Here is an 18,194-nt window from a genome sequence, read left to right as displayed (position 1 = left end):
TAGTAACAGCAATACTGTATGATTATCAATCGTGAATGACTTAGTTATTCTGATCAATACAATAATCCAAGACAATTCTGAAGGATTTATGATGAAAAATGCTATCCACTTCCAGAGAGAGAACTGATGAAGTCTGTTTGCAGATTGAAGCATACATTTGTCACTTTATTTTTCTTGCCTTTTTGGGCAACATGGCTAATCTGAAAATGTTTTGAATGATTTCACATGTATAATGGATATCGCATTTCTTGCCTTCTCAATGATTAGGGAAAGAAAAGAATTTAGAAGTCAACATTTTGAAAAAAAAAACACCAAAAATGTATTAAAATTATATTAAATTGTATACTTCTTAAAAATGCATGATGTAAATTTGGAACCATGCCCAAAGGACTATAGAACTGTTCGTACCCTCTGATCCAGAAATACCACTGCTAGGTTCATATCCCAAAGACATTGCTAAAAAGAAAGACTCATTTGTACAATAATATTTATAGCAGCTCTTTTTGTGGTGGCTAAGAATTGGAAATCAAAGGAATGTCTATCAATTGAGGAATGTCTAAACAAGCTGTGGTATGTGATGGTGATGAAATATTATTGTGATATAAGAAATGACAAAGCAGGATGATTTCAGAAAGGCTTGGAAAGATTTGTATGAACTGATGTATAGTGAAGTAAGCAGAACCAAGAGAATACTATGCACATAGACAGCAACATTTTTTGAAGAACTGTGAATGACAACTATTCTCAGCAATACAAAGATCCAAGACAATTGGAAAGGACTAATGATGAAACATACTATCCACCTCCAAAGAAAGAACTGGTATTGACTGAACACAGACTGAAGCATGCTATTTTTCATTTTCTTTTGTTTTTCCCCTTTTATTCAAGTTTTCTTGTACAAAATGACTAATATGGTAATGTTTTACATAATTGCACATGTATAACCCATATCTGATTGCATACGGGGTGGGGACGAAAGATAAAATTTGGAACTAAAAACTATAAACAAAAATGTTTATTTTTTAAATGCAAGCTGTATGTAATTGAAATTTATAGCTTCACAAGCAATTTTCCTTTTGTTTCTTATATATGGAAATTATATTTCAATAAAATTACAAATATATATGTAACTACAAATTATGTTTGATTTTACTATTTATTCTCATTGTCTTTACTGTTATCCATCCGTCCATCCATTAATCTATCTAAATATCTGCTACAGGCCCCTTTTCTACATACAACTCTTCTAGGCTCTTACAAATTGGTGAGAATTTCAAAAGGAAAATTCAGGTGTTTAAAAAGTCCCATTTTATGGGTGAGAAAACAAAGACTTGAAATGACTTGACTAAAACAAAAGGAAACAAAGTCAAAAGGAGGATTAGAATTTGAGTTCCCAATATTATTGTGGTTATGGTACCATTATTAGCAATACTAACAAATCCCTCATTAAAGTCTTCCTCTGATGTCTCATTGTGGCATGAAGGTGAACTGGATTCCCAGAGGCTGGGCCAGCACAGAGCAAGCTATGGCAAGTTCTTCAAAGCTGGGAAGGCTTTGACTATGGAAATAGATTATTATGTCTGTTATCCAAGGACCAACCTGGCTAAGCGTTGGAAGGAGATGGATTATTTTGGCCACTGCAGTTTCCAAGGTACAGAAGGCTTGCTGTTTGCCTCAGTTGGGGCACCACCCTTTCTGAATTCTGGGATTTGTATCCAATATGAGCACACCTACCCTTTCCCCCAGTAATCCTAGCCTCCCCCTTTTTTATTCTGGGTAGGAAAGTGAATCACGTGGGATGAGCAGAGATAGATGGATTGTGATGTGGCTCAGAGATATTAACATGTTCTTTTTCCCCTTAAATCTATTTTTCCTATTAGTGTTGACTGCCCAATATCTTTAGCCACTCCAAAGTCTCACAACTTCAGGGCCAAATGAAGCATTATTTATAAAAGTGCTTAGCACATTATCTGCTTATTCCCTTCCCCATCTTTGGCTTCTCACATTTTCCCTTAGCTAAATCCAAAGATTCACAATTACTTAATCTTCAATTCTATCCCCTCACCTCTCAATCTGTTCCCTTCTCTCTACTCAAATAGCTACCAGGTCATTTCTGTTTGGACTATTTTAATTGCCTCTCAATTCCTGTTTGAAGTAGGAAGAATAGCTACCAGAGTCCCCTCATTCCCCTCAAAAAATTATTTTGTTGGGGGCAGCTAGGTGTCGCAGTGGATAAAACACCAGCTCTGGAGTCAGGAGGACATGAGTTCAAATCCGGCCTCAGACACTTGATACTTACTAGCTGTGTGGCCTTGGGCAAGTCACTTAACCCTCACCGCCACAGATAGATAGATAGATAGATAGATAGATAGATAGATAGATAGATAGATAGATAGATAGATAGATAGATAGATAGATGGATGATAGATAGATAGAGTGAGTCAGCTTTGTGGAGGGAGCTGGGCTAGTTCTTTTCCTTCAAAGCTACTGAAACCATACTCAGAACTTAGCCAGCACAGGGGACTAAAGGCTCTGGATATTGATCTGCAGTTAAGTCCCTTGATGCTTGCCTGATGGACCAATATTAGCAATTCAGAGACAACAGCACTTAGGTGAATATCCTTCTCTGCTATGACTAAGTTAATCTCCTTTTGTTCATTGTTTAATGACCTATGAGTATCTCATTTTGATTTCAATATTGGACCCAAACTACCAGTGAACAAACTGAGTCAGGTACAGCCCAGAACAATTTCACAACCTCAAGTTCCTCCATACTAAACTATCCTCCAAAAATCTGACAAAATAATTTTCCTAAAGCTTAGGTCTGATCAAGGCATTTACCTTTTCAAACTCTAGTGGCTCCCTATTGACTCTAGGATATATATTATCTTTATCTCATCCTGTTAAAATTTCTATTTTGTGTAAGTTTTGTAATGTACATCATTAATAATACAGTAAAACATCAATGTCATTTACAAATGAGAACACATCCCGAGTCACATACTGGGGTACGTGCTCAAAATTTTTTACTGGGTGCAAATCAAAAAAGGCAGTCATAGATGGTTTAGGATTAAATAATGGATCCTATAAAGTGAAATTTTTAGAAATCCTTGACATTTCTCTAATGCTTTACAATTTTCAAAGCATTCTCACTTTCCTCATCTCATCAGGTTTTCTGTGATTTAAGACATGAAATACTGAACCATCAAGTTTTCCAAATAATCTAAGGGGTCTTCAGCTCTAGTTCTAAGGTCCCACAAAGAGAAAAAAGATGTAAGACATCACAACCTGGAGACTCAGGCTTATCTCCCAAGCTTTAAATGTCATGAAATTTTCAAGAAACAGAACCATACCTCACATAAAGCAATGTTTAACCTAGTGCTCTTGGAAAGTAATTTGACATTGTCACCACATAAGAGGAGTAATAACTTGAGTTAACATGTGTCCCCTAGTACCTAATACTACCTGAGTACACAAGTTGTGGTACTGAGTATAGCCCCAAAGCTTTGCCACGAAAAAGCTCATCCACATGGAATCCAAGGCTTAGAGATAGGCTTCAATACTAGCTGCTTTTCAGCCCCAGTGCCTTCCATTTCACTCATTAGGGGTTTCTCTTCTCAATACACAATTGGGCAGCAATTCCCTTCCAAGCTACAGAAGGGCCAGCTTGAGATACGGTCACTCTCATGGGCTATCTGATCTAAAAGGGCTCCTCTTAAAGGCAGGCAAGCTGAATCTGCTCATCTGCCTTGCACACGGTAGGGGTTAAATCAATCACTGCCAAGCGAATGATCTATAATCAGATTTTGTAACAATTTTTTTGTACTTATAGTCATACTTCACCTCCTATTCTCCAGCCCCCCCCCCCCCATTCTCCACCTCTTTGGTTCTAGAACTGTGATCAAATAAATTTTATTGTGCCTAGAGTATGTTCTCTATTCCTTATGATGGCTCTACTTACCAACTGACCCTGTAACTTTCTAGATCAAAGTTCACTCACCTTGCCCTTTTTAAAAAGGGTATATTCTAATTCTACATGTTTCAAAACTGCCCTTATTGTGCTTCCTTCTGAACTTCCTTCTGTTCCCTCTGTGTATTTTTAAAAAATGTTTCAATGTTCCTCTTTTTAAAAAACCACTATTACTACTGTCTCTCCCCTTTTCACCTACCTTAATTAAAAAACAAACAAACAAACCAAGAGGGAGATAGAGAGAGAGGAGAGAGTGGAAGGAGATAAATGTAGCTATCAGAATATTTCTCTTGAAATAGCATCACTAGCTGAGGCTCTATTTTAGGATCACACGATTTTCAGAGGTATAAGAACACTTCAGAGATTATCAAATTCAACATCTTAATTTTATTGAGGGGTGGTTAAGAGAAGGTTAGTTGGGGGGGGGCCAGAATCCAAACCCAATTCTAATTCTGAACCAATGCATTCCCCACAGTTTTGCTTCTGATGTTCCCTTAGGAGAAGAATTATCTTAAGCACTACTTAGAGTGAGAAATCAATTAGCAGAGACAAAGTGAAGTGATATGTATGCATGCAGAGTGCATTTTATCCTAGGGCATTCCAAAGGTTAAGGCCCCAGAAATGGAGATGAATGTGCTAAATAAAAAGGATTTAAGGGCCCTTTCTTTGCTTACTAAACCTCCTCCCAATGGTTACCTCAAGAACCCTTTTGGACTTCCTCAATAAAAGAGCAATCCTAAGCTACCCTAGGAAAAAATAAGGTAGTGAGGCGAGGGCAATGGGCATAGCTTTCTCATCCCCTAGAGGCCTATCAAGTGCTGGCAAACAAAGTCACAAGAAACAACCTATTTCACCTAGTTAGAGATGCCAGCATATACAGTGTATGGGACCCAGTACAGACTGTCCCTTTATCATGCTTCCAAATTAAAGAGTGAACTTGCAATTCAACAAGCATTCATAAGGAGTCTATGGTGTGTATATCAATGGATTAAGCACAGTGGAGTACAAAAAAGGAAGAAAGAAAAAAATTCCCTTCCCTCAATCTGGCCACTTACCTGCAGCAAGTAGTCGGAGTCGTAAACCTGAGGGTCCGGTTCCATCTCTCAAAACATCCACACTTTCTGCATATACATTTCCCAGGAAGCAGCTGAGGGGCATGCCCGGGGCCCTGAGGATCAGGAACAGAGTGAGCAGCCTCTAAGCAAAGGCTCTTGTAAATGGACCTTTAGAAGCAGCAAGATGGTGCCGTGGACAGAGCACTGAGCCTAGAGTTAGGAAGACCTGAATTCAAGTCCAGTCTCAGACACTTACTAGTTGGGTGATTCTGGGCAAGTCATTTAAAAGTGTGCTTCAGTTTCCTCAACTGTAAAATGGGGATAACAGCAGCACCTACCTCCCAAGGTTTTAAGGATTAAGAGATATTTGTTAAGTGCTTAGTGCTACAGATGGCACAGAATAGGCACTTAAATGCTTACTCCACCCTCTTCCCATTAATCAGTAAGCTCTTTGAGGGCAGGGACTATTTTTGTGTTTTTGCTTTTATTTGTGTTTTTAGAACTTAGCACAGTGCCTGGCACATGGTAATTAATCAATAAATGTAAATGTTGGCTGCCTTGATAGAGTGGCTGAAGATGAAAGGGTCACGGACAGGTATCTGCACAGTCAACTGGTGGAAATGACCAAAACAACTTGCTACACAACAAGCTATGAATCCACCACCAGATGGCGATGCCGAGGTAGAGGCTAGGCCTTGAAGCTTCTGGGCTTGGCACAAGAGCAGCTCCCAGACTAATGGAAGTCCCGATACTGTAAAGAATTTAGAAGCAGAAGGCGGCCAAGACTACTAAACCTGCAAATCACTTTATAGTTACAGTGTACTTCCACACCTGTCACTTCTTTTCACAAGACCCCAGGAGAATTGAAAGGAATCTGCTGACTTGCCCAGGAGTTTTCAACTACCAAGTCAGGGATCAGAACGTCTTCCCTTCCACTAGACCAGGCAAAAGGCAATAAGCACAAGTTACCCTCTAAGACACCACAATGGCCCCTCTAGGAAAATCCCCACTTGCATATAACTTTTTTTTTTTGGTGAGGCAATTAGGGTTAAGTGACTTGCCCAGGGTCACACAGCTAGTAAGAGTTAAATGGCTGAGGCTGGATTTGAACTCAGGTACTCCTGACTCCAGGGCCGGTGCTCTATCCACTGCGCCACCTAGCTACCCCAGCATATAGTATTTTTAAAGTACAGAGGTCCCTGGTTTTATTTATGGGTCATACAAAAAATAACCCAATACCCAAGTCCTGCCTAATTGGACATCAGGACAAGTCCTATTGTTGGCCAAACCAGACTACTCTCTGACCTTAGTAATCCATAAGATTGTTGTTTTTCATTCCCCCCCCTTTTTTTTGGGGGGGGGGAGGGCAATGAGGGTTAAGTGACTTGCCCAGGGTCACACAGCTATAAGTGTCTGAAGTGAGATTTGAATTTCTGTCCTCCCAACTTCAGGGACAGTGCTTTATCAGCTGCATCACCTAGCTACCCAATCCATAAGGTAACAAGAACAACATTTCCACTGGGAATGTATCACAGACTATTAGCAGTCATTCTGAGGGGAATACCCCACCACAGAAGTAGAAGTCTTGTTTTCTTTTTGAAATAGGACTACTTGCTTTCAAATGGCAGGAGTCCAGACAATTTGTTTGGGCTCTTCTGACTTTTTCTTTATCTGATCCAGACTGCTTTCCCATACATGGTGAGTCAAGGACAGTTCTGGAGGGACTGAGTAGCTCAAGACTGTATTTTATACAAAGACATCCTGAAGATTTCCCCCCAGTGCTTTTGTCCGTTGAGGAGGAAAGCTTATTTTTTGTTTCTTTTAGCTATTCTCAACAGTCCGCCCGCCCCCCCCAACTCACACTATTTTTAGTTGCTTGTTTTTACTTTTACCTTTTCTTCTAATTGTTTTTTTAAGGGGGGTTTGTAAGGGCTCAAGCCCTTACAAGCACCAAGGCCAATGTAATATAGGAACTCTGTACAATTTTGTTTCTCGTGGGCGGGGCAAAAACCTCCCAAGTCCTCTCTTTATAGTGGGCTCAGAAATTCCAGCTAATTCTTCATCTCCCACCAGGGCACATTCCATCAAGTCATGCCCATCCCACTTCACCTTTTTAACTCCCCGTTGTGCACTGTCTTTTCTCATCAGAAGGGAATCTCCATGAGGGCAGGGGCTGCCTTTCTTTCTCCTATTTGTATCCCCAGTGCTTAGCATAGTCCTTGGTAAATGGGGCTTTAATAAATGTATATTGTATCGTATAATGCCTCTTTTCCTCTTCATTTTCTTTTTTTGTCATAAAATAAAAACTAATTAAAAAAAATTATAGAATCAAGGCACCATTATATAGAGGGAAAAAATAACTGGATTATAGAGACCAAAGTCCCGGTTTCCGATCCTACCTGACCTGTCACCTTGCATACATGATTTCACCTCTATGGGCTTCAGTTTCCTGAACTATAAAAAGCAGGTTGGCCTAGATAGCCCCTAAGTTCCCTTCCAGTGCCCGTTCTATCCCTTTTACAGGCTGGGGCACAGCGAGAAGCCTTCTGGCTGGGAGGAGGTAACCTGTTCTTTCTCCTTCCTGCTTACCTGGTGTCTTGCAAGCTATTTCCATTATAGATATACATGCGTTTCACAGTTGCTCCGTGGGGAATCTGAAGAGAAGCCAGGCCATGGGCAAAATTAGGCTGCAAACACAAAATACCCATTTTACTAAGTGTATTGCATCTTTGGAGAGTAAGAACCTGCTAAGGTTAATAATACCAGCACCATTCCACATAGAGCAAAATCATAAAATGGATGAATTATAAACTCAGAAGTATAAGTGAGGCGAATCTTTTTTTTTAAATCAAGTTAACTATTCTTTCCCACAAAAGGAACATTAGAGGCAAGTTCTCTTAAACCAGAGGCTCTCGATTCTTTAAAATCTCTAGACCCCTTCACAACTTTTAAAAATTGCTAAGGACCTCAAATAGCTTTTGTTTATGTAGGTTAGGTCTATAGATATTTACCACATCAAAAATTAAAACTGATAAAATTTTAAAATATTTATTAATTCACTTAAAACAACATTAATATACATTTATGAAAACAATCACGTTAAAAATTAGATGAGTAGGGGCAGCTAGGTGGTGCAGTGGATAGAGCACCGGCCCTGGAATCAGGAGTACCTGAGTTCAAATTCGGCCTCAGACACTTAACACTTACTAGCTGTGTGACCTTGGGCAAGTCACTTAACCCCAATTGCCTCACTAAAAAAAAAAATTTAGATGAGTGACATTGTTTCACATATTTTTCAAAATCTCTTTTAATTAAATTAAAATGGATTTTTATATTTGCCTCTAAATTCAATCATTGCAACACTGTTTTAGTTGAAATAGATGAAGAAAATCCAGCCTCACAAAGGTATGTAGTTGAGAAAGGGAAACATATCAACATACAAATTAACACCTTAATATTATTATGAAAAAAGGGGGCAGCTAAGTGGTGAAGTGGATAAAGCACCAGCCTTGGATTCAGAAGGACCTGAGTTCAAATCTGGCCTCAGACACTTGACACTTACTAGCTGTGTGACCCTAAGCAAGTCACTTAACCCCCATTGCCCCACAAAAAAATATGTATTATTATGAAAATATTTTTGACTTCATGGAGTCCTTGAGTCTCAGGGATGCCAAGGGGTCCAACTACTACTCTAAGCAGAAGTGAATTTCCCCTCCCAAAATTTAGGGAATGATTTTCAGATTATAAAAAAGATTAGCCACAACTCCTTTTTTTAAACAGAAAGTTTCCTTAGCCTATTTAAAGGCTTCTTTGCTAAAGACATAGAGAAGATGGGAGGATTGTTAGGAGCCTCAGGCCACTGAAAATTTAGAAGATAAAGTTATTCATACTGTATTGTATACTTAGTAGAAAAAAAATTAATATTTTATTTCAAATCTCTTTTCATGAATACATCTATTGCTTAAAGCTGGCCACATCAATATTACCATTTCTCACTGAGGAAATGGTTATCCTTCAGTACCCTTGATACTTTAGAAAAGCCAACCTCTGGGAACCTCATAAGAAGATGGTATGCCTCTTTTCTCCTCTTTCCCTCCTCCCAAGATGAATCTGACAAACCATGTCCAAACATTTATTAAGCACCTCCGGATGCAAGGTCCTACACACAGGGGAGACACAAGTAAAGGAGACATGGTCCCTGGGCTCATGGTGTGGTAGAGGGAGATCAAGCATACACATGGTAAAACAAGGCCCAAAACAAAAGTGCAAAAGAGAACAAAGTGCTATGAGATGCAAAAATTGCTTCCATCCACAGTGAGTGAGAAGAAGAACCAGCAGTGTCCCTGAAAAATGAGCATCTCCTTTGTATACAGCATCATAGGACACAGTGCTGAAGGGGTCTTGAGAGATCACTGAATTCAATGCTAGTTTTCAGGGACAGTGATACTGTTTAAAGCAAGATAGATTAAAAAAAAAAGCATTAACACATATCCCTGAGGAAATTACTTAATAATATTCAATTTAAAGGCAAAAAAATGAAAAAGAAATCCCTTTGGTTGGCTATTTATTCATTAAATTCTCTGAAGTCATGTGCTATCTATACACTCCTGACAATATTTCAGCAGCATTAGAAACAGAATTCCTGACCTCATATTTTGGAGCCTCAGTCCACGAGTCTAATTGAAAAGAGAAAGATAATCCTCTGAAGTTGAGGTGGAAAAGTTGTTCAGCTGAGTTGTACACTGGAAAAGAAGGGAGTTCATGTGAATGCAGAAGTCACTTTGGCTACAAATTCCAATCTAAGACTAAGGGGCTGGAGCAGGGGGCACTCAGATAACCATTAGTAATGGCAGCAGGATTTGCTTTCTGGCTCTATCATTGTGGTCTTGGGCCAATCCTTCCAGCTCTCTGAGTTCTGGGGATACTGCTGCTTCCTCTACCTTGCAGGGGTGTCGGGAGGATCAAATGAGAACTTTAAGTGTGTAATCAATTGGAATGCCAGATACAAACATGATCTTTCATTATATTTTTTCTTCTCTAGTTTTACTGAGTAGGCTTGCAAGCAAAGGAGACGGTTTCTTTAAATACTGCTAGACTCTGAATTAGTGTAATAAAACAATAACTGCTATGTTCACTGCCATGAGTTGTCACTATTTAACAATATTACTGCTTACCTCCAGGATGGGTTGCTCCAAAGGACTGATCAATTTGTTCAATGGTTGGAGCTATTGCCTGAGAGTTAAAATGGACACCACTGAAAAACAAAAAAGGCCCTTTTCAACAGTTACAAAACCTCATAGTTCATGAGTTATCATGGCTGCAAAACATATTTAAAAAACCCAAAACAACCCACAGGTGCCAGTTCAGAACTGAGTTCAAATATTAAGGTAAGCCACTTACCCAAACTATTTTTGTTATAGTTCAAACATGATTTCATTGGTGAAAAGAACTCTTTGATGTGGAAATCCCCCTCACATGATAGACAAGTAACATAGTCTTAAGAGAGAGGCTGCCTGGAAGCACAGAGAGGGTGAATGACTTGCCCAACACAGCCAGTAGGTATCAGAAGTAGGACTCGAACACAAATCTTCCCAACTCCAAGGTCAGGCCTCTAATCATAGTGACACACTGCCCCACACCCAAGATTTTTAAGCATAAGAAAACAAAGACTGTATTTACAGGTTGTCCTTCAGAAGTTCCTGTAATAAATTATACACTCACTACTCATCAGAATGAGGGATAAGCTGGTCTCCCAGTCTAGTGGAATTTCAAATAGTATGATACACAGACATGGAGAAAGGCTGGCTCAGGTGGGTCAGCAGAGCTGAAACTCTTTGTATGAAAAGGCTGTGCTACTCCAGTAGGAGGTGAGAGAACTTTTAAAAGGGGAATGTATTAAAACCGACTGTATCAGTAGGGTAGGTACTGGAGCAGTCCACTAGGAATAAACTTGGGGAGAGGAAAAGGGGAGGGGAGAGAGAATTTTGAGGAAGCAAATCTGTGAGAAGGAACATGCTTATAAAGTGACATTTGGTCAAGAGCTCTGAGGGCTTGGAGGACGTGAGATCTCTGTGAAGAGAGGGAAGGGGAGGGAAGGGAAAGGGAGCAACAAACTCTATACTGGCCCAGGCAGAAGTAAAATGAGAATGGAGAAGGCAACCATTTCAGTAAGACTATTTGCAACTCTGTACCTATCTGGTTCTAACTTTTAAGATTAGATTCTTAAGAGACTGACTTTCTATCTTACAAAGCATGACCCAAATTTGCTTAAGATGAGAATTTCCTCATCAAAACATAATTATACTAAATGGTCAACATTAGTCCCTGGTCTGGCCTAGCAACAAATGCAGATCCTCAGAAAGTCCAGGGGACTGAGACCTTCCTGTACTGCAGGGACAATGAATGCAACTAACTGTCAAGAAATGTGCTGATGGACACAATCAATCCTGGGGGTGTCTGTTTAGTGTTCTAAATGGCTCAGAAGGCTGTTCCAAGGGATGGACCCCTGGCCTGAGGACCCTGGGTTGTGGCAGATGACAAGAGACAGTCCCAGCCCATACAAATCGTATAGATGTAACCAGCCTCATTGCTCTGGGGAGAAAAGAAGTGGTGACAGACTACTGAACAAAAGGAAAGCAGATATCCAGAACTAGTTTGTCATGAGAATGATACACCAGTTCTAAATAAGACTTACCAATATTTTAACTTCACTTTAGTCAAGTCATAAACTTCAATTACCTAAAAAGACAATATGTTGAACATTTAAGAAAAATGGTTAAAAGCATAAAAGTTAGTATGATTAGATTTTTTAAAAATCTCCTACAAGTGGTTTCTAAAATAAACACTCATCAGGATCCACAATGGACAAATATTCTCTTTAAGAATGAGTTTTGTGTAAATCAAGACCTGTCTTGACCTAAAGAGGGAAAAATCCACATCCCAATGATCATCGTAATCCAGATCTTTAAATCAGGCTATCCAAATGTACACCCTCCATGTAATAGCTTAGTTTCTTTTTACTTATTCCAAAATGTGGCTCCCACATAGCAGATAATGGTGGAGACAGAGAGCTTTTGTAGACACTCAAATCTAAAATATCCCTTTCCTGTAATAACAATTAGAGCTCAGACCCATGATTTCACTGAGTAAATGAAAAAGTACTTATCAAGTGCTTACAAGCACTGTGTTAAGCCCTGGCAATACAAAAAGAAAAGAGGCCCCCGCTCTCCAGGAGCTCATCTTCTGGTCAGAGGCAACAGCACATAGAGTAAGTTTCAGCTGCAAGGCAGATGGAAAGGGAACATGGTCCTTAGGGTAGGTGCAAAGCAGTAACACACCTTTTATTCCCACTTATAAAACTATCTATTTCTGATGTTGAGTCACTTCACTGTGTCAAGTACTCTGGTGGTGAAGACTTGATTTTCTGGATTCTTCAGGAGCTGTGGCCAGGTACGACTCCTAAATAAAGAAACTTCCCCCACCTCTGCAAGTCAGCACCTTCTCTACCCCTTCAGTCAAGAGCACAGAGGGGTGAAGTGCCGTGCTCAGGATGACCCAGTCAGTATGTGTCAGAGGCTGGATTTCTACCTATATCTGTCTTCTTGTCTCCAAGGCCAGTTCTTTATCTACTTTCAATAGAAGATGAAATTAACCCAGCCAGCTAAATAAAATCCTCTCAAATCTAATCTTACAGAATGAATATTTCCCCTTTACTTCTACAGCTACTGCACTAGACTATACTGCTATAACTGAGGACCCTTGATGAATGATTAAAATCCAGATCATACTGAGTGGAAAAATCATTCCAAAACACTGCTTTAAAAATCAAGTTTGTTCTACTAGGAAATGGGCTACATTACATTAACAGAGGACGGGTTTCACTTCTGTATGTGCCTACAATTCTCTTGTAATCTAGATTAATGGCATAGTCTAACCCAAAAGGGAATCTTGGTGGGTGTTTCAAGCCTAAAGAAACTGGAGCTTTGCTCATAGTGTTATTATCATTATGGAGGTACACAGTCTTGACATCTGATATCTTGATAATGACAAATTCAGTGACCATTTGCTGAGTCCCACCTGTGTGCTCAGCACTCAGTGACACAAAATCCAGAAAAGACAGCCCTTGCCTTCAGTGAGTTTACAGTTTAAGGAGATGGCTATGAGCCATACCAAGATAATGAGGGAAATCACAGGAGTTTGAGCTGATAGGAGTTATCTAACCCAATCCTTCTATTTTACGAGGACAAAACGGAAACAGTTTAAGTAAGGTGCTCAAGTTCACACAAGTGCTAAGCCGTGGGATTCAAAAACCCAGGCCCTTCTGACTTCCAATTCAATGCTCTTTCCCATAGTGCTCATCACCTCTGTAAGACACAAAGAATACAGAAAGAACCAGAGTGCCACAAAGCAAAGGCACAGGTGATCATCACATGCTCAGAGGGATAGATTCAAACAAACATTTGTTAAACTTTGGCTAAGTGCAAGGGGCTACCATAGGTGACAGGAACAGATGCAAAGACAAAAACCAAGACCATGCTTGCCCTTGAAGGGCTTACCTCTGACTGGATCACAGAATCCACCAGGCTTTAATAGCGGAGTATGCAGGGGCAAGAGTATGTGATGCTGGGTCCACAGGGCAAGTTTATCACCAACTCACAGTACAGATCGTCCCTAAATCAACTGCCAGGTACATTCCAGGAAAAGGGGGATCAAGTCCAAATAATGTAATTTAAACCTAACTTTCCCATAGAAATGTTATACTAGACAACCAGTGACGATAAACACTCTATTTTGTCAACTATAAATGGCACACAATGTTAGCTTTTGTAAAGTGTAAAGAAATTATTGTTCTTGGGCTATTCTATAAAGTCTCTCAGGTAGGATCTCTGGCTGGGGTCATGTAAACAGCTGGAAAGACCAGGAGATAGAGGATGTTGTGAAACACTGATTCTGGAATCCAAAAATCTGGTTTCACAACCTGGCTCTTGACTCACACTATCTGTGTATCTTTAGAAATGTCAATTGCTTTCTCTGAGTTTCAATTTTTCCATTTGTAAAATAAGGGAGCTGGACTCTAAGTCCTTTCAGTTCTAATATTCTATAACTAAATGAAGTGTGTCAAGAGAGACCCCAGGATAGATTAAGTACAAGACTGAAGCTGTATACTAAAACATATTAGAGATCTTACTGCCCAGTGTAATAAGAATGACAAGTGTAAATATCAAGATACTATAAATATAAATCATTAAATTAAACACAGTCTGCATTAAGTGCCTGACTGGTCATAGCAACAACACATAAGATGGCTCTTCATGTTTGAAGATGATCCTGTTGATGCTATCTAAATGTTTGGCTGTGGTTAAAAAGGCTTTTCCATGGTGAACCAATAAATAAAAACCAGTCTGTAGGTTCACCAGCTAATTACTGAGTACACTGGATACACTGTTTACAGAAGCTGCCATGGCATTGTATCTCCAGGATGCTTGTCACACTGCTGGCCTGCTAAATTCAGTGTTCAATAGCATTCCATGGTCATGGCCCACATAATTTGGAACTGAGTATGCATAGGGCTATAAAGTTTACTGTGCTGTCACTCCATCAGAGTAGCCTCTCACCTAGTATCTAGGAATTAAAGGAGTCGTGTGCTGGCATGCATCCCACCATCAAGAATTTTGTCTTGCCATGGCTGCTACATAGGTGAACTAACTAAAGAAGCAACAGTAGGGAAGACATCTTTGTTACCTGGAGATGTGGTCACTCTTATAGCTTCATAAAGGTGACAAGATAAAGCCGAAAAAGAGCTGGCCTTAGGGTCAGAAGATATGAGTTCAACTGTTAGTTCCAACACAACCCATCAACAAGCATTTGTTAAGAACCTACTATGTGCCAGGCATTGAGCTAGGTGCTAGGGATACAAGTCCAAAGAATGAAATCATCCCTACCCACAAAGAGTTAACATTCTTTTTTTTTTTTGTTTTTAGTTTTTATTTTATTTTTAATTACATATAAATAAAATTTTTTAACATTCATTTAAAAAATTTTTGACTTCCATAGTCTCTCCTTCCTTCTCTCCCTCCTTGTCAAGGCAATTTGATATAGACTATAATGTACAATCATCAAAACATTTTCATATTAGCCATGTCACAGACCAAAAAACCCCAAGAATAATGAAAATAAAAAAGCATGCTTCAATTTGCATTCAGTTTACATTCTAATGGGGAGAAAAGTACATATAAAAATGTAAGCCGCATAAATAAATGGAATAAATACAAATATACACAAGACAGTTTAATTATGAGGAAGTAGTTTGGGAGGGGAGATCAGGAAAGGCTCCACACAGAAGGTAGTGCTTTAGTCTTGAAGGAAGATAGTGATTCTAGGAGACAGACAGATGAGGAGGGAGTGCCTTCTGGACATGAGGCACAGAGATGGGATAGGCAGTGTCCTGACTAACTGAGGTTAGTTTGGCTGGACTGCAGAGTGTGGGAGGGGAGTAATGCCCAATGAGACTGGAAAGAGACTGGAGCCAGATTGTATAGGGCTTTAAAAGCTTAACAGAGTCATTTCTACTTGACCTTAAAGGCAATAGAAAGTCATTGCAGTTGATGTAGGAGAAATCATACATTAAAATTTGCTTTTAAAGAAAATTACTTTGGCAGCAGTGTACAGGCTGGACTAGAATGATAGATAAGAGGCCGGAGGCAGGGAGACCAATTAGAAAGGTATTGCAACAATCTCAGCTAGAAGTGATGAGGGCCTGAACTAAGGTTCATGCCACGGGAGTGGAGATAGAATAACAAGAGGTGGCAATTGATCAGAGATTCGAGATAAGAGATTGTCAATCTGAGAGACAGTAAGAACTAGTCAAAGAGATGGAGAATGAACAATTATACAGGTAAGAGAAGAAAGGAGAAAGCCGAATAAGAAAAGTCCAGAGAATAAAGAGTATTCAGCAGGAGAGGATAGTCAACTGGCTCAAATGAAGCAGACAGATTGAGAAGGATGGGGTTTGAGGTTTGCCAGTTAAGAGATTATTGGTAACTTTAGAGAGAGGAGTTTTATTTAAGCGAGAAGGTAGGGAGCCAGAAGGCAAAAGTGGAGCAAGTGAGTGCAGACATCTCTTTTTAAGCATTTTGGCTGAGAATGGGAGGAGAGATATGGGATGGAAGTTTAAGGGGATGTTAAGGTACAGAGAAAGATTTTTAGGAATTGACTATGACTGTTGTAGGAAAGGAATCAGTAGATAGGAGCAGAAGGGAAGAGAAGGGACCTTATGCCAAATGGCCTCAAATTTCTTTGTAAAGTAAGAGTCAAGATCCTCAGCCAAGAGAGAGATGGGGAAGAAAGAAATGTGGGTGGCTTGAGAAGGAAACAGAAGTTTTGGAATGGTTTTTGTTTGTAATAAATATTTTTATTTATAGTTTTGGGTTCCATTTTTTTTATCCTTCCCTCCCTCCCCATCCCCTTCCCTGAGGCAGTAAGCAATCAGATATGGGTTACACATGTACAATTACGTGAAACATTACCATATTAGTCATTTTGTACAAGAAAACTTGAATAAAAGGGAAAAAAATGAAAGAGTGAAAAATAGCATGCTTTAGTCTGTTCCATCATTATCAGTTCTTTCTTTGAAGGTGAATATTATGCTTCATTAATATTCTTTTGGGATTGTTTTGGATCATTGTATTGCTGAGAATAGTTGTCATTCACAGTTCTTCATCAAGCCATATTGCCCATCTCTGTGCACAATTCTGCTCACCTCACTATACATCAGTTCACACAAGTCTTTCCAGGCCTTTCTGAAGTCATCCTGCTTGTCATTTCTTATAGCACAATAATATTTCAACACCATTGTATACTACAGCTTGATTAGCCATTCCCCAATTGATGGGCATTCCTTTGATTTTAGTTTTTATAGGGAGTGAGAATCAAATACAGAGGAATAAAAGGACTGCCTTGCTGCAGCAAGAACTCAGCTGAAAAGAGAGCACATGAATTTGCAATGCACCCAATTAGCATGGCTGTGAGGCTTCCTCTAGCTGTGTTCAGAAGCTTGTGAGTAAAAGCAGAGGAGGCAGATGCATAGGTATGGCAAGAAAGGAGTGGCATATGGACAGTGTCAAGCTGAAATAGCTAACTCCTGGGTTGATACTGGGAGATATGAAAGGGAAGTGAGGCCTGAGAATACCTCTGAGAGGTATAGGAAATGGCCACTGTTGTTTGTTCTTTGTTCTCAAAGAGGACCATGACATCAGGGTCCAGTAGCAAGATATTTATCAGGATGACTGGAGATGGCCCCAGATGTTTAAGGCAATTGGGGTTAAGTGACTTGCCCAGGGTCACACAGCTAGTGTCTGAGGTCGAATTTGAATTCAGGTCCTCCCAATTCCAGGGCCAGTGCTCTACCTGCTATACCACCCAACTTCCTGGAAATGGAGCTATCACTAAAAGCAAAGAAGAGGTCTAGGAAGGTTAAGGCACAGGAACAGATGAGAGGAGGTAACAGTTATGTAGTGTAATGTCAGAATTTCCAAGTGGAGGACACTTGAGAGTAACGATGACTATCTCTATGTGTAACTACAGTGAAATAAAAGATATGGGAATTTAAGAAGGCTAAGGAACTGGGAGGCTAAAGATTTTGAGGGATCATCTATTATCTATGTGAATATGACAGTCTGCTGGTGAATGGGTAGGAGTGAGGAAATAAAGAGGGAAAATGACCCGGGCGGGGGAGGAAAATTCCGATTGAATGGATTTCAAATGAGGTTGCAGAGTGATGGAGGCAAAGGAGAATCTAAATGAATAAAGCATAACAAACATTTCAATTCCTCCAGAACCAGTTTAATAGGAATGAGTATGAGAGAAGGTACAGCCAGTGCTGGAAAGGATAGTCAGTAACCTTGGACATACCTTCAGTTTCCTTATCTGTAAAATGGGAGTAATACGACCAGCACTACTCACAGGATAATGGTGAGAAGGAGAACCTCATAAACCATAAACCCCTAAATAAATGGATATTATTCTGCCAACAGAAGGATCAAGTAATGGTATCCAAGATGATGCCCTGTAAATACATCTTGTTCAGCCTGACACAACTTCAAGAGATGCATTATAATACATCCTAGACAACAGGGTTCTTTCAGTCGGCATCCAAAGGATTTTCCCCAGTT

At 39.7% G+C, this 18,194-nt stretch overlaps 1 protein-coding gene across 3 annotated transcripts in view; it reads right to left on the bottom strand.

Moving 5' to 3' along the window:
- Positions 1-18,194, bottom strand: part of PHAF1 (phagosome assembly factor 1) — a 56,842-nt gene that overhangs the window by 16,098 nt on the left and 22,550 nt on the right. For all 3 annotated transcript variants that reach the window (XM_043983041.1, XM_043983044.1, XM_043983042.1), the window contains 5 exons: positions 11,720-11,763; positions 10,200-10,279; positions 9,673-9,767; positions 7,615-7,712; positions 5,026-5,138 (listed from right to left, as the gene is read on the bottom strand). In XM_043983041.1, coding sequence (XP_043838976.1) covers positions 5,026-5,138; positions 7,615-7,712; positions 9,673-9,767; positions 10,200-10,279; positions 11,720-11,763 — 430 coding nt within the window. The remainder of the gene's footprint in view (positions 1-5,025; positions 5,139-7,614; positions 7,713-9,672; positions 9,768-10,199; positions 10,280-11,719; positions 11,764-18,194) is intronic.

The sequence above is a fragment of the Dromiciops gliroides genome, chromosome 2, assembly GCF_019393635.1.
Source record: "Dromiciops gliroides isolate mDroGli1 chromosome 2, mDroGli1.pri, whole genome shotgun sequence".
Classification (NCBI taxonomy): Eukaryota; Metazoa; Chordata; class Mammalia; order Microbiotheria; family Microbiotheriidae; genus Dromiciops; species Dromiciops gliroides.
The sequence above is the reverse complement of the archived record's forward strand: the minus strand, read 5'-3'. Positions and strand labels throughout refer to the sequence as shown.